This window comes from Camelus bactrianus, chromosome 7, assembly GCF_048773025.1.
Source record: "Camelus bactrianus isolate YW-2024 breed Bactrian camel chromosome 7, ASM4877302v1, whole genome shotgun sequence".
In the NCBI taxonomy this organism is placed as follows: Eukaryota; Metazoa; Chordata; class Mammalia; order Artiodactyla; family Camelidae; genus Camelus; species Camelus bactrianus.
This window is the reverse complement of record NC_133545.1, coordinates 76,155,996-76,182,873: the sequence shown is the minus strand read 5'-3', so window position 1 is coordinate 76,182,873 and position 26,878 is coordinate 76,155,996. Positions and strand designations below refer to the sequence as shown.

General features: G+C 37.7%; 1 protein-coding gene across 9 annotated transcripts in view; it reads left to right on the top strand.

The window, feature by feature from the left end:
• Nucleotides 1-26,878, top strand: part of SRPK2 (SRSF protein kinase 2) — a 204,352-nt gene that overhangs the window by 155,642 nt on the left and 21,832 nt on the right. For all 9 annotated transcript variants that reach the window (XM_045510499.2, XM_010946685.3, XM_010946683.3 and 6 more), the window contains 8 exons: nt 7,837-7,945; nt 8,623-8,710; nt 9,166-9,253; nt 13,832-13,938; nt 21,514-21,679; nt 22,871-22,896; nt 24,343-24,586; nt 25,161-25,643. In XM_045510499.2, the coding sequence (XP_045366455.1) occupies nt 7,837-7,945; nt 8,623-8,710; nt 9,166-9,253; nt 13,832-13,938; nt 21,514-21,679; nt 22,871-22,896; nt 24,343-24,586; nt 25,161-25,643 (1,311 nt within the window). The remainder of the gene's footprint in view (nt 1-7,836; nt 7,946-8,622; nt 8,711-9,165; nt 9,254-13,831; nt 13,939-21,513; nt 21,680-22,870; nt 22,897-24,342; nt 24,587-25,160; nt 25,644-26,878) is intronic.

Sequence of the window (26,878 nt, the reverse complement as noted above, 5' to 3'; positions counted from 1 at the left end):
TTTGCAAGTATTTTTGCTCAGTTATGGCTTGTCTTTTCCTTCTTTTGACAGTTTGTCTTTTTTAAAAAATCAGAAGTCTTTAATCTTAATTAAGCCCAATTTATCACTTGATTTTTTTCATAGGTATACTTTTGGTATCCTAAGAAATCTTTGCTTACCCAGAGTCACAAAGGTTTCCCCTATGCTTTCTTCTAGAAGTTCTGTAGTTTTCAGTTTTACAGGTAGGTCTTTGATCCATTTTGAGTTTGGTGCGTATAATGTGAGTTATGAGTAGGAGGTTTTTCTTTTCTCTTTCTCCACAGGTGCCAACCCGCCCTTCCCTGCCCACTCCCCTTCCCAATATAGGGATATCCAGTTGTTTCAGTGTCATTTGTTAAATAGTCTCCTTGCTCTACTGAATTGCCTTTGGCATCTTTATCTGAAATCAGTGCTTTATATATTTCCATATGAGCTTTAGAATTAGTTGTCACCTTCTACAACAAAAGCCTGTTGAAATTTTAACTGGGATTGCATTGAATCTGTAAATCAATTTGGGGAGAGTTGACGTCTTAACAATATTGAGACTTCTGACCCATGAACACAGTGCATCTCTCCATTTATTTATGTTTTCTTTAATTTCTTTCAGTAGTGTTTTGTAGGTTTTCTCCGTCTTCTTTCAGATTTATCCCTAAGTGTATTTTTAAGATTTCATTTTCTCAGTGTTCATTTCTGATATATAGAAATAAAATTGACATAAATGAATGAATGAATGAATAAATAAATAATTGGACTTTGGGGAAAAAAAAGATGAGCTTTTTAAAAAACTTAAAAAAAAAAAGAAACACAATTGATTTTTCTACTTTGAGCCTTTATCCTGCTGCCTGTCTTCACTCAGTTTTAGTAGCTTTCTGGGGGTTGGCAGATTCCTTCAGTTTTTCATATAGACAGTCAAACTGTCTATGAATAAGGATAGTTTTACTTCTTCTGTTCCAATCTTGGATGCCTTTTTATTTATTGTGCTGACTAGAACTTCCAGTCCAGTGTTGAGTAGAAGGGAGAACAGTCATCCTTATCTTGTTCCTAATCTTAGCAGGGAAAGCATTCAGTTTTTCACCATTAACTCTGATGTTATCTGTAGGTTTTTCATAGACATTCTTCTGACCCTGCTTTGTTGAGAATTTTTATCAGGAATGCATATTGGATATCATGAAATGTTTTTTCTGCTTATTGAGTTGATCATACTGTTTTTCTTTTTTAGTGTGTTAATTATGGTGAATTACATCTGTTGATTTTTGAATATTAAAGGAGTTTTCATTTCTGGTATAGACCCGACTTGGTCATGATGTATTATCCCTTTTATATGTTGTTTACTTTGATTTGTTGACACTTTGTCTAGAAGTTTTCATATCTACATCCTTAGGAAAAGTTGGTATGTAGCTGCCTTATAATGTCTTCACCAGGCTTTGGAATCAAAGTAATGCTGGCTTCATAGAATGAGATGGAGAGTGTTTTTTTGTTTGTTTTTGTTTTTAACTATTAAAGACCATTATACAGTATTTTTCTTTAGGTCCATTCAGTAATTAAAAAGCTAATTTCCAACATTTATGAGACAATGAAGGGAATTTGAACACTGGTTAGATATTTACTTTTGGGGGGAAGGGTAATTAGGCTTATTTATTTTTTAATGGAGGTACTGGGAATTGAACCCAGGGCCTCGTGCATGCTAGGCACGCAGTCTACTGCTGTGCTATACCCCACCCCCGCCAACTAGATAGGTATTTAACATTAAGGGTTTTTTGGTCAAAATTTTCTAGGTGTTAATAGTATTATGGCTATGTTGAAAGATAAAAGAGGTCTTATTTTTTAGAGACACATACTGAAATACTGTAGGTAAAATATATCAGATTTGTTTTAAAATAATTTGGTATGGGGGTGTACAGATATGAAGTAAGATTGGACATGCATTGATAATTGTTGAAATTGGGTGATGGATACATGGAACTTCATTGTACTTTTCATAATAAAAAGTAAGAAAATACATCTTCTAACCCTCCTGCACCCTCCACGTTTATAAAGTTATAACTGAATTTTTTTTAATTCTCAAAGATACTATTGGCGGTTACAACTTTTCATTGCCTTGTGCAATTTGGGGTTAATACAGGCATACCTCATTTTTATTTAAATGAATTTTCCCATTAAATTTTTTTTAATTAAAATATAGTTGATCTGCAATACTGTGTTAGTTTCAGGTGTGCAGCATGGTGATTTGTTTGATTTTTTTTTTTTTGCAGATTATGTTCAATTATAGGTTATTACAAGATATTGATATAATTCGCCATGTTATACAGTAAATCCTTGTTGCTTATCTATTTTATATGTATACTAGTTTGATTCTGTTAATCCTATATTCCCAATTTGTCCCTTTCCCTCCTATTCCCCTTTGGTAGTTGTAAGTCTGTTTTCTGTGTCTGTGAATCTATTTCTGGTTTGTATATAGATAACATTTGTATTATTTTTTAGATTCCACATTAAAGTCATATCATGTAGTATTTGTATTTCTATGTATGACTTATTTCACTTAAGTATTGTATTCTCTGGGTCCATCCATGTTGCTGCAAGTGGCAGTGTTTCTTTTTTATGACTGAGTAATATTCCATTGTTTTTCATATATACATGTATATCTCACATCTTTTTAAGCCAACCATCTGTTGATGGGCACTTGGGTTTCTTTTATGTTGCTATTGTTTATAGCACTACTGTAAACATTGGGGTGTATGTATCTTTTCAATTTAGAGGTTTCATTATACCTCATTGTGGTTTTCATTTGCTTTTATCTAATTAATGATGAGCATCTTTTTAAGTGCCTGTTGGCCAGTGGTATATCTTCTTTGGAAAAATACCTATGTATTCTGCCTTTTTTGTTGTTGTTGTTTATTTTTGTTTTCTTTGTTTTTGGTTATTGAGTTGTATGTTAACCCCTTGTTGGTCACATTGTTTGCAGATATTTTCTCCCATTCCATAGGTCTCTTTGTTTTGTTGATGGTTTCCTTTGCTGTACAACAACTTTTGAGTTTGCTTAGGTCCCATTTGTTTATTTTCACATATATTTCTTTTGCCTTGGGAGACACATTTAAGAAAATATTGCTGTAATTTAAGTCAAAGAATATATTTTTCCTTTTTCAGTTTTTAGGAAGAATGTGTAGAATTGTTAATATTTCTGTTATAAATATTTGGGAAAATTTACCAATTCATTTTTTTAAGGCAAGGTTTTTAACTATAACTTTTAAAAAGTAGTTATGGGGTTACTTAGATATGTATTTTTTCTTGATTAGAAGGAAACACTTAGGTGTTTTGTGTCTTTCATAGTATTTGTCCATTTCACCCCAAGTTTTCATGTCTATAAGCATAACATTGTAATATTTCTTATTATCCTTTTAATATCTATAATATATGTTGTGATGTTACCTCACTCATTCCTTGTGTTGATACTTTGTATTTTCACTTTTTTCGCTCTGGTCAACCTGGCCTTAAGTTTATCATTTTCTTATTTTCAAAGAAACAGCCCCTGGTTTCACTGATTTTTCTCTATTGTTTTTATAGTTTTTATATTACATATTATTGATTATAGCTTATATCTTTAATATTTCTTCTTCTGCTTACTTTGGGTTGCATTTGGTCTTTTTCTCGTTTCATGAGGTGGCAATAGATCAGTGATTTGAAATCTTCTAATCTAGGTATTTAGTGCTCTTAAGTTTTCCTTAGTTCTGTGTTAGCAGTGTTTCACAGATTCTAATACATTTTAATTTTCATTTTGTATATAGAATATAATTTTGAAAAATTTCTTCTTTATTCCATGGTTTATTTTGAAGTGAAGCGTGTTAGTTTCCCAATTTGGGGATATTTTCTCTAACTGCTTTCTAAGTTAATTCTGTTGTGTTCTGAGTACATGCTTTAACTGACTTGAATCTTTTAATTTCTATTGAGACTTGTTTTATGGCCCAGTACATGGTCTGTGTTGGTAGATGTTTGATGTGCTTGAATACTTGCTTTTGAGTAGAAGGTTCTATAAATATCAGTTAGATCAAATTGGTTGGCGGTCGTGTCAACTCTTTCATGTCCTTAGTGCTGTTCTGTCTACTTATTCTGTTAATTTTCAGGAAGAGGATTCTCTCCCCTTTGCCTTCTGAGATGGCCCCCCACTCTGTCTATAGAGTGTATATCTGCTTTTACTTTGAGCCAAGCACCCAACCCTGCACCTCATGGCCTTTGTCTTGCCTTCTGAGACAGCCTGCACTCTTGTCTATGGAGTATGTATCTCTCTGAATAAATCTTTTACTAAAAAATTTCAGGAGAAGACTATTGAAGTCTTCAGTGACCCAAATTGTGTCTGTGTTATCATTCTGTGAAGAAATATCTTTTTACCCCCTCCTTCCTTTTTGAAGACTGAGCACTTTGGAGGTGATTTTCAAATCATTCCTTGTACCTTTGAAAGCCTTTATTGGTTGAGAGAAATGCCAACATCAGAGAGATGAGAGACTAAGGTCAGTGGGAAAAAAGATAATTTTTTTTTTGGTAGAAAACAAAGACTTTGTTGAAAATCATTCCAGATTATTGTCTGTGATAAGAGTTCTGAACTTTTGATTCACTGTTCAAATTGAACCTATGTTTTGCTCAGCAAGGAAAAGGGAATCGTCTTTATCTTTGGCTGACAATTCCCCCAAAGCACCTAAGAAAGATAGTTTCAGAGTTGTCTTCTTTGGAGCCTTATAAATAGTACAAGTAGAGCTTTAGTTATAGTTTTTTGGGTGTGCTAGGGGGCAAAGGAATCAAAAAAAACCAGAGCAGTGAACTTAATGATTGTTTAATAGTCTATTCTTGTTCTCTTGTGTTTGTAATCCAATCTAATAGTTATTTTTTAAGAATAAAAGGAAAAGTAAGTGATAAATACATGATTTTTATATTAAATAGTGTAAAGAGTGAAGTACTAATGTGTCATCCCAACCCCTAGGTCAAGGCAGTCCTCAAGTGCTGGTGTCTCCTGGTTCTCTGCTTGATGCCGGCAGGAGGGTCCCTGTGTGGTCCTGTTGTTATCCTGGGCTCCTGGACTGACTGATGGGGAAGCAGCAAAAGGAGGTCCTTGTCTAGTCTGGCTGTTCCTTGTGTGCTAAACAGCGTTGTGGGTCGCAGGGTATCCTCTGCTAACAGCTATCGTGGCACACGTTTTCTAAGTGCAGGGAGTTGGTGAAGAGTGTCCGTTTTCTCTTAGTTCCCTGTGTGTGGAGTCAGTTGGCATGGTCTGCTGTGGGGAGATGTGCTCCACCCTCTGGCGGCCTAGATGTTAGTTACTGTTCTGTGAAGAGAGATTGTAAAGTGTTTGGAAGAGACTGTCATTTTCTGTAGAAATCTGGGAGTAAGGAAATGAAAGTATGTGGACGGTAGATCTGAAATTGTGCACATCAGATTTGCAAAATAAAAGGTAGGATAAGTGTTGAGTACTTTCATTTGTTTTTATGTTTGTATTTAATCATTACTTTCATGCTCGTCTTGTTTGGTTGGATTATTTTTAGGCACAGTATTCTTAGCTAGTCTGTGGGCTCCTGAGCTAACTAGACTAAGCTCGTGATTTCTTTTGTTCAACTTTCAGTCCCATTGAGAAAAAGAATGGTTGCCCTGATGCTGTGATTACACTGGAAATAGTGCTCGTGCACTTTAGCTCACATGTACACACACTGGCTGTTTGGGAATTCAAGTCTGAAGTATACAATATTGATAAAAGTTTCTTCTCTTTATGTATAATTAAATTAGTTTTAAATTCAGAAACGTTAATGTTAGCAGTGATATGCAATTAAATGATAAATGGCTTTCGATTAAGCTATCAAGTGTTCCTGTGTACTAAGACCAGGTCCTCTCTGTATTAAAAATAGAATGCATTTCTCACTAGTGAACAGAGAGCATGGGCTGAGTGAGACCCAGTTTCCGGCCCTGAACCTACTACCTGTTTCTGAGACTTTTACCCAGTTCAGCAGTGTAGAAATAGTACTGTCTACTCTGCACAGTGGTTGTAAAAAACAGTGGACATCAGTGTTTCCTAAATACTTCATGCTATGAAATGTGACTAATCCTTTGAAGAAATGGTTTCATGAGCACAAATCATTTGTTGGAATTTGTAGCATTCCCTGTTCTCTTAGAAGTTCCCACTGTGTGTTAAGACGCTGAACTCTGAGAACCTCTTTGGTCAAGAAATTTGCCTTGCTTTATTCAGCTTTATATTTCTCAGACAAAACTTCTCTTTTCTTCCTTCCCCTCCCCTGCTCCCATTACAGAAAGTCTGCAACATGATTCAGTTTAGTTTTGTTTCCTGGAAAGTGGTTTTGAAAATACAGTGCCTAGCACAGAACCCCTAATTTACACCTAAATAATAATGGTTTTCTTTTCCTCCTTTTCAGTGTTAATTTTAGTGGTTTGAACCAAGAGCCCACTTTAATTTTAGTTAGCCTTCTATGTAAGTAATTCTATGCACGCCGTTTTTTCTTGTAGTTTTATTGAGATATAATTGACATACAGCACTGTGTACGTTTAAGCCGTACAGCCTAATAACTTCACATATGTCTATATTGTGAAATGATTGCATAATACTTTTAGTTAACACCCATCCGTTTATTTAATAATTTGCTATATTTTATTCCTAATTTACTATTTTTTAATTCATATCTTTTGCCCAATATGTTGTTACAGACTTTGGTATTAAAATCCAGCAAAAGCAAGTGTGTTATGAGAGTAAGAATTTTAGAATACTCAGTATCCGTCAAATTCCTGCTTTACTAATTCAGTACAATTTAAATATTCATCAACATTCATGATATTTCTTGAAATATAACTTGAAATGTAAGCCCTCTGAGAATTACATAGATGTGTTGGAGGATGTGGTTTAGGTGCTTTGTGCTTTGAGCATCTCCACACTAGGCACAGACTATCCATGTCTTTCTTGAGTGATTTGTAAGATCTGCAGATTTTAGAAAATGAGAAGTAACATCTTTGCAGTAGAAAAGGAGTAGATGTCAAAGAGTAAAAAGTTGGAAAGTACTTTTTTGTTTTAGAAAAATTGGAAAAGATAAAGCAGATAAAACATAGATTAAAAGAATGAAAGAGTTATTTTATATCTAGAGGTATTTGTTGCTAACATCTTATCCTCCCAGACATTTTCTTGTTTCACAAAAATAGTATCATATTGTACATGCTACTTTGTAGCCTTCTGATTACTTAAAATGCAAAGTGAAGTTCTTTTAGATGTGTGTGAAGCATCCTTACTTCCTGAGAATCTGCCTTAACAGGGTGCCCTCTTGCACTCTCCAGCCTGTTTTCTGGCAGGAGTTTGAGGGTAAGAAAGAGTGATGAGAGGAGCAAATTCTGTTGGTGGATAAATTGTCATATGTTACGCAGTATCTTGTTGATTATGCATAAACTATTGGTGTTTTGATGAGTTATGTTAAACTGATTCCCAAATATTTGCATTTAACTTATTTTTTAGAAGAGAAAAAGGTCGTTCAGAAGTAGCAAGAGCTGGTGTGTGTGTATTATGTACACCTAGACTTAAATATAAAATCTCCAGTTATTGTTATGGTGTGGTCAATATGGTTCATTGCTTTTCTAGGTTAAATTTTTGTTTAAGCTTAACAAAGACATAGGACACTGTTTTCTTGATGAAAGACATTCTTGAAAAAAAATAATGTTTTTAACCTAATTTTATTATTTAGTACTTTCTTTAGTGATATCAAGAACGACAAAGAAAGAGATGAGATTTTGTTACCATTTTTCTAAAATTCAAAATTTTTTTTGTTTCTGTATTTTTAATAAAAGGTGGCTATCATCCAGTGAAAATTGGAGATCTCTTCAATGGCCGGTATCATGTTATTAGGAAGCTAGGATGGGGACACTTCTCTACTGTCTGGCTGTGCTGGGATATGCAGTAAGTGTTCTTTGTCATTTGTGCCTTTGGTTCCTGGTCTAGTTCAACATCTTTATAGTATAATAAGGTAAGGCTCAGAGGCACCCTTCTGTTGTGGCATAAACTGCATAGCACAGATGTGCTATGTGCTAGCCAGACTCCCCCCCTCCTCCCCATCTAAAGTTCATTTTCTTGTCATCTTTAAATATATTTTCTTCTGCCTTTATATTTGAAGTTTATTCTTTGAAATTGTCCTACACTGGGGTCCTGTTCTTCTAGTAATTCAGCCATACCAGAAAAACATTCAAATATAAAATAATAATGTATAGGTCTTTCAGATTAGTGGGTTTTGACTTTTTGTAAAAGTCATGACCAGTAGTCTGAAACTGCATTGCGACAGTATACACATACATGTGTGTGTATGAATTGAAACAAAGGTTATAAGGTAATACTTAGTCTTAATTATATGTGATTAACTCTGACATTTATCTAGTCTGCCTTATTTTTATTAGGAAAAAATAGAAACAAAATGAAAATGAGATAATTTGACTCATGAACCCACTACTTAATTGTGGCCCCACAATTTGGAAAGTACTATTTTAAAGGAAAGCTTATTAAAAGTTTCTGTTTACTGGATAGATTTCATTATAATGATCAGCTCTGCTAATAATACTTTTTTAAATGCGTGTTTTTTATAGGGGGAAAAGGTTTGTTGCAATGAAGGTTGTAAAAAGTGCCCAGCATTATACGGAGACAGCCTTGGATGAAATAAAATTGCTCAAATGTGTAAGTGCTGCAAAAATGTGAATGCTACAAGAAAAATTAATGACGTAAGACTTTACAGAGGGATTTTTCTGGGTATTAACTAAATTAAAGTTGAATTCATTATAAGGTCAAATACTGAATCTTTTATTTATTTTTAAAATATTTTAATTAAAGTAGTCAGTTTACAATGTGTCAATTATTTCTGGTGTACAGCACAATGTTTCAGTCATACATACACATATATATTTGTTTTCGTATTCTTTTTTGTTATGGTTGCTGTAAGATATTGAATGTAATCCCGTGTGCTATACAGAAGAAACTTGTTTATCCTTTTTATGTATATAACTAGTTAATATTAGCAAATTTCTTTTATTTATAAAAACATTGCTTTTATTGAAATAGTTTTGGTTGGTATTATGGAAATGGCTTTTTGGTCTTAAACGCTACTGTTCTTGAATTCATTTTTCTTTCCGTAGGTTCGAGAAAGTGATCCCAGTGACCCAAATAAAGACATGGTAGTGCAGCTGATTGATGACTTCAAGATTTCAGGCATGAATGGAATACGTATCCTTTCTGATGGTTTCATTGCTCCCTAATGGCTGAATTATACTATAGTTTTTCTTTTTACTTTTAAAAAATGGAAATATTTCAAGTTCATATAAACTTATTTTTTTGTGTTTTTTTTTTTTTTTTTTGAGGGGGAGGTAATTAGGCTTGTTTGTTTTAATGGAGGTACTGGGGATTGAAGCCAGGACCTCGGGCATGCTAAGCATGCATTCTACCACTAAGCTCTACAGTCCCCCCATGTAAACTGCTGTTTGCTCTGCTGTCTCTCTCTCCAAATGGTGCCTTTACTGGCATCATGTTATAAGATGTTTTACATGGAGTTCTCTGCAAGGACCTTTCAGAGATTTTGGTTTAGTAGCATATTATAAAATTATTTTTTTACAACTACTCAACTTGATTTTGGCATAGAATTTATTACTGAACATTATTATTTCTAGTGAGGTTTACTTTTGCAGTGGTAGGGGGAAGTGTATGCCAGCACTATTTGCTTTAAACTTTTAAAAATTAGTACTCCAAGGCTATGTATCCTCCAGTAGCTGCAAAGAATCACATGAAGTTGAGGCAATAAGAGCAAAAATGCTCTGCCAGTGTCAACATAGCAAAGTTACACTTGATCCTGCACAGAATCCTGCCTTTAGTTTCCAGAGTGCTGTTTCCATATTTTCATATTGGATCCTCTAAGATAGCCCTTTAAGTGCCTGACATGGGCAGTACCTTCATTTCCCAGGGGTCAGGAATACTGAACTAAGTATTCAGAATCATGTGGTTGGTGACTGCCAGGGGAGTGTCAGGAGCCTTCCTGTCCTTCCTCATCTTTTACTCTTTCTTTATGTCATCTTTGGAACAGATCCAACATTCTTTTTAAATTGAACTATAGTTGATTTGCAATATTGTGTTAGTTTCAGGTGTAAAGCTAAGTGATTCAGTCATATATATGTGTAATATATTCTTTTTCAGATTCTTTTCCATTATAGGTTATTACAAGACACTGAATATAGTTCCCTGTGCTGTACAATAAATCCTTGTTCATCTATTTTATGTATACTGGTTTGCATTTATCAATCGCATACTCCTAATTTATCCCCTTTCTGCTTCCCCCTTTGGTAATCATAAATTTAGTTTCATTGTGAATCTGTTTCTGTTTTATAAATAACTATAGTATTTCTTAGATTCCACATATAAGTGATATTAAGTAATATTTGTCTTTCTCTGTCTGACTTGACTTACTGTGGTCCATCTATGTTGCTGCAGATGGCAGTATTTCATTGTTTTTATGGCTGAGTGATACTCCATTGTGTGTGTGTGTGTGTGTGTGTGTACACACACACACACACGCATATATATACCACATCTTCTTTATCCATTCATCTGTTGATGGACACTTAGGTGGCTTTCAAGTTCTTAGATATTGTAAATGTTACTGCTGTGAATATTGGGGTGCATGTATCTTTCTGAATTAGAGTTTTCCTCTTTTCTGGATATGTATCCATGAGCAAGAATGCTGGATCATATGGTAAGTCTATTTTTAGTTTTTTAAGGAAGCTCCATACTGTTTTCCACAGTGGCTGTACCAGTTTACATTCCCACCAACAGCGTAGGAGGGTTCCCTTTTCTCCACACCCTCTCCAGTATTTATCGTTTGTAGACATTTTGATGATGGACATTCTGACTGGTATGAGACGATACCTTACTGTAGTTTTGGTTTGTATTTCTCTAATAGTGATGTTCAGCATTTTTTCATGTACCTGTTGGCCATCTCTATGTCTTCTTTGGATGAATGTTTATTTAGGTTTTCTACTCATTTTTTTTATTAGGTGGTTTGTTTATTTGATACTGAGTTGTACTAGATGTTTGTGTATTTTGGAAATAAAGCCCTTTGTCAGTCGCATCTTTTGCAGATATTTTCTCCCATTCTGTAGGTTGTCTTTCTGTTTTGTTGATGGTTTTCTTTCCTGTGCAAAAGCCTGTAAATTTGATTAGCTGTTTGTTTACTTTTGCTTTTACTTCTTTTGCATTGGGAGACTGATCTGTGAATATATTGAGCCATTTTGAGTTTATTTTTGTGTGTGGTGTAAGAAAATGTTCTCAGCCCATGGATATACATGAGGCTGTCCAGCTTTCCCAACACCACTTGCTGAAGAGACTGTTTTTTCCATCATATATTCTTGCATCCTCTGTCAAAGATTAATTGACCATAGGTGTGTGGGTTTATTTCCGGACTCTCTCTTCTGTCACATTGATGTATATGTCGCTTTTTATGTTACTGTAGCTTTGTAGTATTGTCTGAAGTCTGGGAGGGTTATTCTTCCAGTGTTGTTCTATTTTTCAGGATTGCTTTGGCAATTCTGGGTCTTTTGTGATTCCATATAAATTTTAGAATTATTTGTTCTGGTTCCGAGAAAAATGTCATGAGTAAGTTGATAGGGATCACATTAAATCTGTAGATTGCTTCGTGTAGTATGGCCATCTTAACAATTGTTAATTCTTCCAATCCAAGAACATGGCATATCATTCTATTTCTTTGAATCATATTCAGTTTCCTTTATCAGTATTTCATAGTTCTCAGCTTACAGGTCTTTAACCTCCTTGGTTTAGGTTAATTTGTTGGGTTTTTTTTTGGGGGGGGATGCAATTTTAAACATTTTTTTATTAACTTTCTCTTTGATATTTCATTGTTAATGTAAAGAAATGCAACTGATTTCTGTATATTAATCTTGTATCTTTCTACCTTTCTGAATGTATTAGTTCTAATAGTTTTTGTGTGGAGTCCTTAGGTATCATATCATCTGCAAATAATGACAAGTTTCCATCTTTCCTTCCAATTTGGATACTTTTATTTCTTTTTCTTGTGTGATTGCTGTGGCTAGGACTTCCAATATTATGTTTAATAAAAGTGGAAAGTGGGATTTCTTGTCACCTTCTTGAATTTAGCATGAAGACTTCTCAGTGTTTCACTGTTGAATGTTATATTGACTGTGGGTTTGTCATAAATGGCTTTTATTATGTTGGGATATGTTCTCTGTATACCCACTTTGGAGAGAGTTTTTATCAAAGAACACGTGTTGACTTTTATCAGATGTCTTTTCTGCATTTATTGAAATGATCATGTGGGTTTTGTCCTTTTTTTGCTGATAGGGTTATCACATTGTTTGATTTGCGTATGTTGAGCCATCCTTGTGAACCTGGAATGAATCCACCTTTATTATTGTATGTGATCTTTTTTATGTTTTTTTGGATTCAGTTTGCTAGTATTTTGTTGATGATTTTTCCATCTGTTTCCATCAAAGATATTGGCCTTTTTTGGTAGTATCTTTGTCTGGTTTTGATATCAGAGTGATACTGGCTTCATTGAATGCCTTTGGAGAGTGTTCCCACCTCTTCAGTTTTTTGGAAGAGTTTGAGAGAGATAAGTATAAGTTTTTCTTCATATGTTTGGCTGTTTGTACTGTTACATAGTCAATAATTGTCAGATTCCATCCAAATTTAAAAACCTTAGGCTTTGGCTCTCTGTCTGCTACTAACTTTAGACCTTGGTTTCCATTTTTTTAAAGGAGCCTGGGAAATAGTAAGGAATTTCTGACTGTACATCATCTATGCGTAAATCTGTGGATATGTTTCCAACATTGTAGAAATATTTTTTAATATTTTATTAAAATTATTTATAGCAGTGGATATTGTGATGATATGATAAATTCAGATTATTGTAATATTAAATTAAATAACCTTCCTTAATAGGCTGTCAGCAGGCCTCCAGGGGTGAACATTGTATTCTCAAATGGTTTCAGAGCCATTTTAAATCTTTCTATGAGAATGACATGAATATATTTATATGGTGGACTTTGGTGGATCATTGTTCTGGAAGATCAGTGGTTGACTGAAATTTTTTATTTAAAAAAACCCCAGAATCCTGAGATTTCATTTTTATAGGTTGGTCTTATGGCATGCCATGTTTTAAGTTGTGATCATACATTTTTACAAACTGCATGTATTATTAAAATTGATCCTGTTACACAATGAAAGGTGTTATTGAAGGAAAGTATTAAACATCTTCATTGTGTTCGGTAAATTTCCATTTTATAAAGTGTTTTATGTAACGTATGGGATAGAAATTTAGGTAGGCGGGCAAGACACTCAAGACGGGGGAGTTCTGTGTTCTTTTCCTCATCAGTTTGTGTGGAGTTTCAGTCTTGCTTATTTTTGTTAAGGCTGATGGTAAGGAGGAGTGAGGTTGGAGGAGGGAGAGTGCAGGCACGTGTGGCGTTGAGTCATGGCTCTGCCACCTTTGACTCGGGGTCGCTGGGAAGTTCTTCAAACTCTCTGAGTTTTACTATTCTCATTCCTAAGGTTGTTATGAGTACACATTAAGTAATGTGGCACATAATAAGTACTTAGTAAATGTTAGGTCTTTCTATTGAGATGAGAAACGGCAAATGACCACTTTTGGTATTACTGATAGTATTAATGTTGCATTTTATAAAGAAATAATTGTTTTACCCAGTGCCACAACGATGCTACTTTTAGTATTTGCATTAGTCCAGGAAATGTCTCCACACATGATCCTTAACCCTGTTCCAGACGTCTGCATGGTCTTTGAAGTGCTTGGCCACCACCTCCTCAAGTGGATCATCAAATCCAACTACCAAGGCCTCCCAGTACGTTGTGTGAAGAGTATCATTCGACAGGTAAGGCTTATGAGGGCATCTCTCATTCCTAATGCCTAACTGGCTACCCTTTCAACACGAACTCCTGTTTTTTAAAGAAAAACAGTACATGTACACAAAAACATATACACATGTATATGTTTAAATTTATGTATAATTCCTGTTTTAAAAATACATATGTGTATTACAGTATGTAACATTTTGAAGTTCTTAAATCAGTTTAATATTTATTTAATGATAAGCCATTATGTCTTCTGAAGGGAACAATGTGTAAATGTCACACGTACATTTCCTTTGGCGTATTCATCTTTTTTCGGGTAGATGATGCAGTATAGTGAGAAGTTGTTTTATCCAATATCAATGCTACAAAACACCCCACTTAGTTCCTTAGAAAATAGTAAATGTAGTTTGAAAGAAACAGGTAATTCATTGTGTTTATTTGCTGTTTCTAAGTATTTGGATGGAGAGTAAGTGAAAGACCGTTTAAGAAATGTTTGTCCCATATGGAGTATTGTAGTAGATTTGTACTTGGTTCAGAAGGAAACCTTTAGTTAGAGCCTGGTTCAGTGTGAATGCTGCAGCAAGAGTCTTTAGAGTGAAAGTGCCCAGATAGGGAAGATCTCCTTCTAATTAGAAATGTTCAGCAGATTCAGTTTTCCGCATGCAATACGCCAGTCTTTGACTCATTGCCCCTACAGCCTAAATTAAGAAACTTGCAGATATGACTTATTCTAGATTGTGTATTCTGATATAATGGCTAATTTCCGCAGAAATTTCTGCAGATTAAGTCATATCAAGGAGGTTGCATGGTTTGCTTGAGAAAGGGACCAGGAGGTTTGAAGCCCCTTCCTTGTCCCCAGGCCCAGAGGTTGAACTAGACCTGCCTAGGATTTTATTCTTCCCATTTTATGGAAGAAGAACTGAGGTTAAGTAACTTGGTCCTACTCAGGAAATAACATAAAAATTGTGGTGGAGCAGGACACCAAACCTAGGGAGTCTAGCTGTGGAGCATGTGCACTTACTGTCTTCTCAAGCATCATATAATAATATCTTTAGACTTGTGCTTAGCTTATGACCTATAAAAGTTAAATCACTGTTCTTCCCATGAACCTGTTTAAGGGTTTCTGTCATCTGGTGGAAGCCTCTATTTCTCCTTGCAAACCTCACTTCAGCTCTTTATCTCCTGGCAGGTAAACTTTTTCCCATTAATTGATCAGTCTTTTAAATAGGTGATGCATAAATGTCCTTTGGATAAACAGTTTCCCTTCCAGAGTCAACCAAGATTTTATGAGTTTCTTATGAATATTCGAAGATACCTCAAGCGTTTATAAACACATGCTGCTTTTCCAGAATTTTTATTTGTTAATTTTTACTAGTTTCATTTCTGTAGGTTTATTTAAAGAGAAAATTTGCCATTTTTGAAGCTCCACATCTTTGATTCATTTCTTTTGTCTTAACCTGCAGAAAATGCCACCTTTTCTTCTGTACCCATGTTTATAAAGACAACCAAAATCCCACTGTGACAAAGGCTTCCTATACTATACTCCAATTAAGGGTGCTATTTCTTCCCTTCCAGGGTTGCTTGCAGTCTACATTTGGCCTTTTTTTTTTTAAAACTGTAGTTTTTTTGGGTTTTTTTGTTGTTGTTCTTAATGGTCCTTTCTTAATGGTTGTGAAGTCTCATAGGCCAGAGGTTCTCAGCCCTGGCCCTGCTGGCATATTGAACTGGATAATCCTTTATTGTAGGGACCTGTCCTGTGCATTTAGGGTGTTTCCCTGGCCTCTGCCCACTAGATGCCAGTATCAGCTACCACTCCCCCCCCTCCCCCTTTGTGACAATTAAAATGTCTCTGAACTTTGTGAGATATACTGAGGGGGGGGGCACAATTTCCTTTCACTGAGAACCATTGGAATAGGGGAAAGTATATGGAGTCCATGGCTTGGCAATAGACTGAATTTTAAATTCTTACTTTGGCACTTACTACTTTGTGACCCTGATCAAATTACGGCTTAACTTCTGTGAACCTGTCTCACTTGAAAAATCAGGATGTTAATACATGGTTTTATTGTGGAGATGACATTGGAGGGACTACTGATAAAGCATCCAGCATAGTGACCAGCACAGGGCAGCCATCCCGTCTCTCGAGCTGCATTGTGAGCACCTCAGGGTCCCAGATCAAGTGTTGTGAGTTCTGCATCTCTTTAGCTTCCTTCATATCATAGGCAGTCAAGAAATGTTTTTGATTGGTTGTATCTTTCCTTAAGTGAAAGAAGAAATGTGTGTTCCTCTTATTCTTACTGTACAAAATGGCTGAGCTTTCTGTGATTTTCTTTTCTTTTCTTTTTAAATTTTATTTTATTGAGTTATAACCTTTCTGTGATTTTTAAGGGCTCATAGATTAACATTTACTACTTGGTTATTTTCTAAAAGTCATGGTGTAATTGAATTACTTGATTTTCCAGGCTTTCCTATACACTGCTGTCAATCCTTTGATCAGTTCTTAGCTGTCCTCATTTGGCCCTGGTGGCCTTGTGCAGGGTCAGAAGCGCCATCCTGTGGCTTCTGGTGGTGGTGGTGGTGAGGACGCCCTCTTGCCGCCCCCAGGCTGCTGCTTTGGCCCCAGGCGGGGAGTCGGGGTTGTCTGTTCGCCCTTCTGCTTTCATTTCTTTTTCTTTTAAAATCAGCTTTATTGAAGTCTATTTTATGTCCAGCTTCTGTTTCTGAAGCTAGAAGAAGAAAACAGGTGCCTGTGTTGGCAGTATGTGCTATTTGTGGTGCATTCAAGATGTGCTGCAGGTGATGGTGTTTTTAAATGCTGTTGCTCTTTAAACATGGCTTTTACCTCCTATGTAACTGAGCTAATATTTTACTTTTTAAAACTTTATAGTTTAATTCATTGCCCTTTATAGAAAACTTGTGAAGAAGTGACTGCTTGCCATTAAATGAAGCTTGGTGAGGGCAAAGCTCTGATTTTGGTGACTTTGCTACAGTCTGCAGTTACAGCGTGCAGTCTTGGATTTTTGAATGAGCATTACCTTTCTCTTATCATGGTTGTCACTAACCTTTATTAGGCCCTCTCAGGCACTCGCTGTTTTAAGTGTTTTATTTGTTATGTCCTCTGGTCCTCACCACAACCTTGTAAGGCCAGGAGTGTTATCTCCACTTTAACTAAAGAAGGTATTAAAAATCTTCCTCAGATCCCACAGTTACTGTGGCGGAATCAGGATTTGAATCCAGGTGGTGTAATCCACATGCTCTTAACTGCAGAGTACTGTGAAATGTCTGCATAAGAAGATTTGGGAGTATTTTAAATTGCAGCTTGTCTTGTGAAGTGTGCGTTCATGTCTCTGTGGTTTTCTTTTGCCTTAATAGAGCTGGCAATTAGATTGTTTAAAAGTATAGCCATTAGATTTTATTTAAATTGTAATTTGTACGATGTGCTGCACTATGTGAGCTAAGGAGACTTTTAAAATGCCTTGCTTTCTTAAACCCACCTTCTGTGGGGCAGCAGATTCTGCAGGCAGTACCAAGAACCAGAGCCCACCTGGCAGGCTGCCTCAACAGTTACCATGAATGGCTTTGTCTACTCTTAGTATTTGTGTGCCATTTAAGTTATTTCACTGGTTGGTTATAAGTGAATTTATTATGATTGGGCCAATATTGTTCAATTTGAGAACAGAAGTTTAATTTTAAGTTGGTAAACATTTTTGTGTTCTTGGATTTGTAGCTTGTTCAGTGTAGTAGTACTGTCCTGTCCTGTCCTGTCCTGGGCTGGGAATTCTCCTCAAAAAGTCGGATCCTCAACTCAGAAATTTGCCAGAGTTGTTCCCCTCAAGGGAGTTGAGCTTCTTTCCAAGCTCATTCCTCTGTGCAGCCTCAGTGCTGGTCGCCGTGCTCACCTGTCTTGACTGCATTCAGCGGTGCAGCTACTGCGGTCTTCTCTCTCGTTAGTTCTTACTAGTCAGAGCCAGAAAGAAGAAGGAGCAGAGGGCGAGTTCAGGGCAGAGGGGATGAGGATAGTGTCCGTGGACGCTTTTGCCTGGGTCTGTGTCTGGTTCTTGTCCTCTTGGATTGTGACAGGTATTTCCCACACTTGTCCATTTGGTCTGGCAGATGCTTGTCAGAGCAGCTTGTAGCATTTACCTTATGTCTGTCCTGGTGAGGAAGGGAAATCCAGTGGGAGCTTTAGTTTTCCCAGTAGGGAAGCTTCTAGCTTGAGAAGAGCCCTCTGCTGTTTCCCTCCCGCTCACAGGGATCTCAGTGAGGTGCTGCTGCCCGAGGCCAGCCCTCTGCTCTGTCAGCCCACCTGGCTGCCAGTCAGGTTTCCCTTAGTGCTGTGTCAGCAAGGCCTCACTCACAGAACCAGGGCCAAGCCAGGTCTCCTGTCCCGGGCGGTGTGATTTGGCTCCTCTGAGTGAGATGCAGCCCGGTCCTGGCCCCTCTGTTGTTAGGTTCACCTCGGGTCTCATGGCAGCTGTAGACTGGAGCACATGGCAGCCAGGGATATCTGTGGCCTCTGCTGCCTCCTACCGATGGTGCTGGGGATGTTTTTAGGCAAGAGAGACAGAGATACTATGATCGACAAGTGAGGCAGCATAGATGCCTGTCCTTTGGCATGGAGTTGATTTGTAGGGTTTTTTTTTTTTCTGTATCATCAAAACTATACAGCATAAATAGTAAGACTGCTCATTAGTGTTTGCCTCTGGATTCTGAGGTCCTCAATTGCTTTAAACTTCACTGACTGAGAACAGAAATGCTATTTTCAGAAATAAAGCCATTCTTCTTATAGCTAGTGTAAAAAAAAAATTAGTCCAGAATTAAAAGAAAGTATAGAATCAGAATTTTATGAAGTAGATCCATTCATATTTTAAATGGGAGAAATGAGACCCCCAGAAATTTACTAAGTGACTTAGCAAAGTTGTACTTAGTATCAGTACAAGTCTTCCATTTACTTAGTTCAGCTCTTCCATTTACTGTAAGCTTCCTGTGAGCTAGACCTTGTATCTGTGAGTTTTCCATACATTATGTCTAATTCTTCCCATATTTCTAATAGATATGTTACCCCTTTTTATGAAAATAGAAGTTCAGACAACTTAAGTACTTGCCTAGTCAATGAAGGCATGAGCAGTAATACCAGACTGGTCTGGGTCCAAGGTCATGATGTAACACTGCTTTGTGCTGTGTCTCCTAACTGGTTAAGGTTTGTGTTACCATAATTAATTTATCCCAGTGGCAGTCTTTTCCTTGCGTTCATTATCGGACGTCAGCTGTGCTTCTTGAGGAAGGTTAATAATGCAGTTGAAAGCAATAGCCGGTATTTAAAAAATCTGGAAACTTGCTGAGAACACTTTGCTCCTCGCAGGTGCCTCACTGTCACTGGAAGTTCACGTTAACACATTTGGGTAATGGATCACATTAACTCTCACCTGAGTGGCTTTGCCCACAGTATGACCACCTAAGAACTATGAAAGATCTAAGGTGGGCAGTTAGGAGCAACTTGTACAATGAAATAGCGGTAAAAAGATAATTTTAGAAAGGTGCTGACATTTTAACTTTGAGTTAATATTTGATAATTGAAATTTCAGTTGGAATAATTTAAAACAGTTTAAAGTTTCTGAAAAATCTTATTCTTTTGACTTCAATAGGCTGGAAATCATCAGTGTATCTGTCCATTAATTTCTTGTATTTCTGAATTTCTCTTGTTATTCAGATATAAAAACTCCACATGATATTTCAGTTTGCACGAAGAAGATGCATGAATGTCAGAGAATAATATACAGGCCAATTGGATTATGTTCCTTTCAGGATTATAACCTTACTCTCTATGGAAATATATAATGATACCTTTCTTACCACTGGTCCTCTGACATTATAAACATAATTTAAACATATTCCAATTGAAGAAATATCCAAAACATTAAATATTAACTCTGAGGTAAGAAGTTGAAGCCCCATGGAGACAGGGAGCTTTGTTTATTGCTGTGTATCAAACATCCAGAACAGCATGTGGCCTGTTAACAGGAGCTCGACTGATGCTCAGTAGTGAAGTTACGTAAAAGTATTTGAGGAAAAGTTATTTGAGATAAATGTGGGGATTTTCGTCCTATTTAAGAGACAGATCTTCCTTTGATTTTCCTTCTGAAACCTCTGTCCTTTTACTTCTTAATGTTGTCCTCTGATAAGGTTGTTCAGCCAGAAACTCAAGGTAGACAGAAGGATTGGGTTTTTGCTGAGCACTTTTCAGAGCTGCATAATATTACATATCTTTTGCTTGTCTTTTTCCCACTTTCTTGTTTCCTGTGGTTAAGACTCATAAATTACTTTAAATATTTGAATGATACTTATTAACTGTTAGTGTTTATTGAGAATGTAGGATTTCTGATGTATGGGTACATGATCTGTATTTCTAATATATTTTCGTTTATGGAAAGAATTGAAAGAATTCCTCTGTAATGGAAATAATTCCAGGAAAACTTTGGCCTTGCATTTAGGTCTCCATACACTGTAATTTTGTGGGGTTTATGTAATATATTTTATGTGATAAGTACACGAGTATCTTGGTTCAGCAGTTTCTTTTAGTTCAGTGCTATAGTGTTGCCTGGATACCAAGGCTATTTAATCCTCTGTTCCTGCAATATTAAAAATGTACACACACCAGCCATTATGGGAATGCAGATCAGTGAGATATACACTTCACTCCCACTAGGGTGACTAAGATAAAAAAGACAGATAACAAGTATTTGCCATGATGAAGAAATCGGAACCCTCATACATTGCTGGTGGAAACAGAAAATGGTGCAGCCACAGTATAACAGTTTGGCTGTTGATCGGAAGGCTAAATATAGAGTTATATGACCCAGCAATTACACTCCTAGGCATATATGCAAGGAAAATAAAAACATATGTTCACACAAAAACTTGTTCATGAATGTTCATAGCAGTATTATTTATAATAACCAAAAAGTAGAAACAGCCCAAATATTCATTGTGTGAATGGCTAAACAAAATATGGTGCATTCAATGGGACATTACTTGTCATTTAAGAGAAATGAAGTATTGATATGTGCTACACTTGGATGAACCTTGTGCCGGTTACAAAAGACAATTTTGTATCATTCCATTTATATAAAATGTCAAACCCAGTGAAGTAGATTAGTGATGGCTTCGGGCCAGAGGAGTTGGGAGGAGATGGAGAGTGACTGCTAATGGGTGCGATATTTCTTTTTTGTGTGGTAAAAATGTTCTAAATTAGATAGTGGTGATGGTTGCACATCTAAAAACCCTGAATTGTACGCATAAAAGGATTAACTGTGTGATGTGTAAATTACATCTCAATAAAATTGTTATTTTAAAAAGTATATGCATAGATGCATTTGTTTCCATGAGCATAAATTGTCTCCTAAATGATACATGTTGGTTGCTTCTGAAAAAGAGCTGGGTTCCTGTGGGGACCAGGGTCCAGGGGAGATTTTTACTAAAAACTCTTTGTATCTGTTGTATTTTGTGCCTTGTAATGATGTTAAGTATTTTACAAATAAATGTTGGATAATAAAGGTATTAGTAACTCATCTCCTCTCTTGATTTTACGTGGCCAGGTGCTTCAGGGGTTAGATTACTTACACAGCAAGTGCAAGATCATTCATACTGACATAAAGCCGGAAAACATCTTGATGTGTGTGGACGATGCCTATGTGAGAAGAATGGCAGCCGAGGCCACTGAGTGGCAGAAAGCGGGCGCTCCTCCTCCTTCTGGATCTGCAGGTGAGGGCCCGAGCCAGCTTTGTTTCAGTCTGTTTGGGGGCAGATTTGCACACTGAAGGCAACTGAGTCAAACGAACATGTGAGGAACTTTTGGAAGGTCCTGATTACTAGAAATAACTATACCTTTTTCTTGAGAAGGAGGATGCCCAAATTAAATTGTACTTTAATATTTGAATTACTTTGTCCTCCCCTGAAAGGTCATTTGAATTCTTGCCCCTGCTTCATCTATATTTGAACATTCTTTGTGTTGCCCACTTCTCTGCAGAGGAGTATGTCATTGCAGGTTTCATGTAGCCCACCTACAGGCCTCAGATTTTTTTTTTTTTTTCCTAGCTTCAGTTTTGTTAGAATGCTTCCTTGTCTCCAGTTAGCATATCAGTCTGCGTCTAACTGGTGGCTTTAGAATTAGTAACAAAAGACCCCTCAGGGTGAGAGAAGACGACCAAGTGACTTGAGTATGGCCTATATAGTTTTATTTCTGGTTTCACAGAGCATAAGGGTGGCAGCGAAATGTGGACGGTGCTTTCACCCTCTCTTCATCTTCTCTCTGCTGTGTCGTGTTGTCAGGCAGGCATGGGGCCTGAAGGGCCACAGCCCTGCGACTCACGGGGGCTCTTGGGAGATGCACCACCTCTGAATGTGGTTTTCTACCATCAGGGTGTTGTTTAGATCATGGACCCATAGTCTATCAAGCTTTTGATGCCAGCCACATCTCTTGATGGGATTCCTAGAATGTTTGTTGCAGTATTAGATTTACTTTAGTTGTATAAACTTGTGAGATAGTTTTCAAACATAGATATGTAAATTAATAGTTTTAAAATGTGTAAATTAGTTTTTCATTTCATATAAAACAAATTTGGTAGGATGTGTGACATTTGTGAACTCTTTATTTTCTTATCAGTCAGTGCTTTGGAATTGACTGTTGTGAAGTGAATGGGTATTTAATTTTAGATATAGGAGTAATGGCCTATTGAACGGCTATGGCTCTGCCTCAAGGAGCCAGTCGTTCCTTTGAGTTGGCTAAACTTTCTTTAGGTCTCTATGATTAAGAAGCTCTAATATTTAACAGTTCTTTAAGTTGGATGGCCATTAAAAGGCAGTAGTTATTTCATTTTACAATTCAAATTACCTACATAAAGGTAAGTATGTTTTTCCCTCTAAACATTCATTTTTTGTTTTGTTTTGTTTTAGTGAGCACCGCTCCACAGCAAAAACCTGTAAGTACTTACCTACCTACTTATATTCACCTCCATGTCAAAAGCACCTGTTCCTTATTGAGCTTTTCAAATTGTAACATTAATTCTTGTTTCTTTGTGCAGTTTTTCACTGAAGAGTTGTTCAGGGGAATGGGTTGTACATTTTTTGTTCCTTTCTCAGTCATCAATGTTGTAATGTATATTAATGTAAAAGACATGTTTATAGATGCCTGGCATTCTTGAATATATAAGAGCTAATGTTTTGATAAGGTGAGGTGGTTTTTAGGGCTGGAGTAGTTAGAGCCGTCCCAAATTCTGTCTTTGTTTTTATGCACTTTCTGGAGTGCTGATGGCTGAGTCTGGTAAAAATGTGAGGTGACAGAGGGTTTGAAGTGTGATTATTCAGAAAAAGCTTTATATCATTTCTGATTTGCCTCCAAGTTACCTGTTTTTCTGAAGCTGCAGTTGTAATTCTTTTGCAGCCAGTAACTAAATATGAAAGAGTATTATCTCTGTGGTCCTGTCAGAGGAAACAAGCTGTTTGGAATTAAATCCTACCCCAAGGAATCTAAACCTGGCTTGGTTCCAGCAGAGGATAGGATGTATGCATCTTGAGCTGATGGGTCACCTACAAGTTTTAAAAGAGCTTTATGAACCAGAAGTGTTTGGAAGGAAATGTGCAGAGCTTCAGAGAGCTGCCAGCAGCCCCCTGTTTGGAATGGACGTCTGAGCACAGGAGGGAGTTGTAAGAGTCAGGCCGCCTGGCCTGCTGAGGAACACAGTCATTTCCCACAGTTCTGCTGTGGCCTGAGCAGCCCGTTTTGATTATTGATTCTGTAAAAGACTAGAGGTCCTGGTTGCCAGTACTTTCCAAGTCAGATGGCCATGATTGGAGGCAGACTGACACCGTGGCTCTTTCTTGTTTTTCTTTACTTTGCCTGCTCATGTCTTACGGTTCCTGCAGCCTTGGCTGTTGATAATAGCTCAGTGTGTGGGACCCAAACACAAGCAGTGCTGTTGACCAACAATGAATGACATACACCTGTTTTGGCAGGCATTTCTTTTTTGGCAGACAGTTGAGTGAGTGTAAGGAGAGAAGAGGGGACGTTATTACTTTGTGGTCAGGCAGCAGCAAATAGAACTTGCAATAGATTCTGTTTAAAGGCCACAGTATCTCAGCATATTGAGTTCTAAGAGTTTAAAGGAGAAATATTTCGTGGATTTATAAGCTGTATCGATCCCTCTGAGGGCAGCAGCTTGTTGATGTCTTGTTGCTTGATGCTAGCACTGGTTTCTTTTTTCTGGTTTTACCGTATGCCTAGCTGTACTCTGGACCTCATGTCTGGGCGTGGGATTTTAGTTGAATACAACCTGAAAAAAAGAGTGTGTTGGTATTGGCCATGCTGCCAGCACTAGTGCCTTAAAAAGAAGCAAACTGACCTGTGGTATTTTCTTAACATGTTATAGATAGGAAAGATATCCAAAAACAAAAAGAAAAAACTGAAGAAGAAGCAGAAAAGGCAGGCTGAGTTACTGGAAAAGCGCCTGCAGGAAATAGAAGAATTGGAGCGAGAAGCTGAAAGGAAAATAATAGAAGAAAATGTTACATCGGCTGTACCTTCCAACGAGCAAGATGAATACCACCCAGAGGTGAAGCTAAAAACAGCAGGACTAGACGAGGCAGCGGAGGGAGAGACTGCGAATAACAACGGTCAGTGAGATCTGGAGGCAGGGCTGCATGCGAGCCCCGGGAGTAGGGCCCTTGAGGTCAGCACGCAGGTGACCGGGGGCTGCTGCTGTGCAAACACGGGGCGGGTGGCCTCCCGCTTCTTGTGGGGGAGTGTGCAGAACTGCATGCTTCTTGCTTTGTCAGATGTGCCAGAAATATGTTAGTATTTCAAGGTAGTTGTCTTAAAAAATGAAAATGTGTGAGAAATACCATGTCTTTATCAGCTAATGATTGTCCTTCATTCTGTAGTTAAGGTTTTACTTAACAGTGATGCACTCGCAGACCTTTTCTGAAGATATGGAAATGGAAGTGCAGCTCTGTTTATACTCATTTTCCCTAAGAGCTCACTTCTCCTGATAAGAATAGGCAGTTGTTTCATAGATGAAAAATCAGATTTAGAAAACTTAGAGATTTTACCCCGAGAGCTAAGAGATGTTTGCTGTAGCACATGAAGTTGGCATGTTCACACATGTCTCTTGTTGGAGGAGATTTAGTGCCAAGCACACTCTGTGAGGGAGAGTGACACGTTCTGATTCTTACCCATCGACTTTTTAAGGTGAGGCTGAGGACCAGGAAGAGAAAGAAGACACCGAGAAAGAAAACACTGAGAAGGATGAAGATGATGTTGAGCAGGAACTGGCGAACATAGACCCTACTTGGATAGAATCACCCAAAACCAATGGCCATATTGAGAATGGCCCGTTCTTACTGGAACAGCAGCTGGATGACGAAGATGATGATGAGGAAGATTGCCCGAATCCCGAGGAATATAACCTTGATGAGCCAAATGCAGAAAGTGATTACACATATAGCAGCTCCTATGAACAATTCAATGGTGAATTGCCAAATGGACGACATAAAATCCCTGAGTCACAGTTTCCAGAGTTTTCCACATCCTTGTTCTCTGGGCCCTTAGAACCTGTGGCTTGTGGCTCTGCGCTTTCTGAGGGATCCCCACTCACTGAGCACGAGGAAAGCAGTCCATCCCGTGACAGAAGCAGGACAGTCTCGGCCTCCAGCACTGGGGATTTGCCAAAAAGTAAGTGTCTGCTCTCAGTGGCCCAGGTGTCACACCCGTGACAGGTGCTGAGAGGGGAGTTGCCTGGAGGTGGTGAAGTCATGCGTCTGTGCATTAACTGTTTTCATTTTATTGCTTGTGTTCTTGTGAATAAGTAATGTAAAGTCCATTTTTTGCTTCTGGGCTTTCCTGCTCTCTGATACCAGATCCCATCTCTGAGTTTTTTTCCATCTTCCGAAACTTAGTGACATCAGACATTTGCAGAAGCTTTCCGAGTACAGCGTCTTCCACCTGTAGTTTTCTAGGATGTGTAGTTTAAGTTTTAATCTATACTTCCATCTGGTAGTGTTGTATTTAGATTTTGGTTTTTGTTTTGTTTCGTTTCTGTTCAAGGAAAAATGTGCTTTTTCTCTGTATTGAGGAAGAAGTGTCTTATTTCGTTTTTATAGTTGTTCTCAATTACAAGATTCTGCTGTTGAAATTTTAAAGAAATTTTAAAGGAAGTGGCCTGGGTTTAAATGTGATGACGACTTACACAGAACTCTGATTTTGAGAGTGAACACCACGTGACGTGTTTCTGCCTGCAGCATCCGAGGGGACTTGGGTAGGCAGACACCGGGCGGCACAGTCGGTTTCTAGTCTGGAAAAGCTCAGCATCCTCCTCTGCTCCCTCTCCTGATGAGAGTGTTGAGCACATGGTGGGTGAGCTGCCGAGCCCGTCCTGCAGAGAAGGCCGCGCAGCCCTGTAGCCCTTTGGCCTAGGCGGGCGGGAGCCCTGCAGAGCCGTCGGCCACTAACCATCCTAAGGCCGTGGCTTTTGTACTTGGACTCGTGCCACTTCTGTGCACCTTTACTCTGGCCAGAAGCTTTCTGAAGGTGCTTAGTAACTTTCACGAGGAATGTGGTCTCATCTAAGGAAAAACTCGCCTCTGCATTTCTCCTTTACTCTCATTCTACTTCCCCACTGCTGCTGACACTTTTAGTTCCCAAATGTGTGTGTAGGGACCCCAGCTTAGTGTCCTACAGTTTAAATAAAGTTGTCACTACTTGGAGAGAGTGTGTCAGACCCTGGGGTTGAGGGCTCAGTCCCACTAGACTAACCCCCCCCCCCCACCAGTCACAAGTCTGTGTTGTTACCTGTGTTTCTGAACGACCAGCTGTAAATCAGAGGTTTCCTTGACTCTGTCCTAGGGTTTGATTAATTTGTTAGAACAGCTGGCAGAGCTCAGGAAGACGGGTCACTTGCTAGGTTGTCG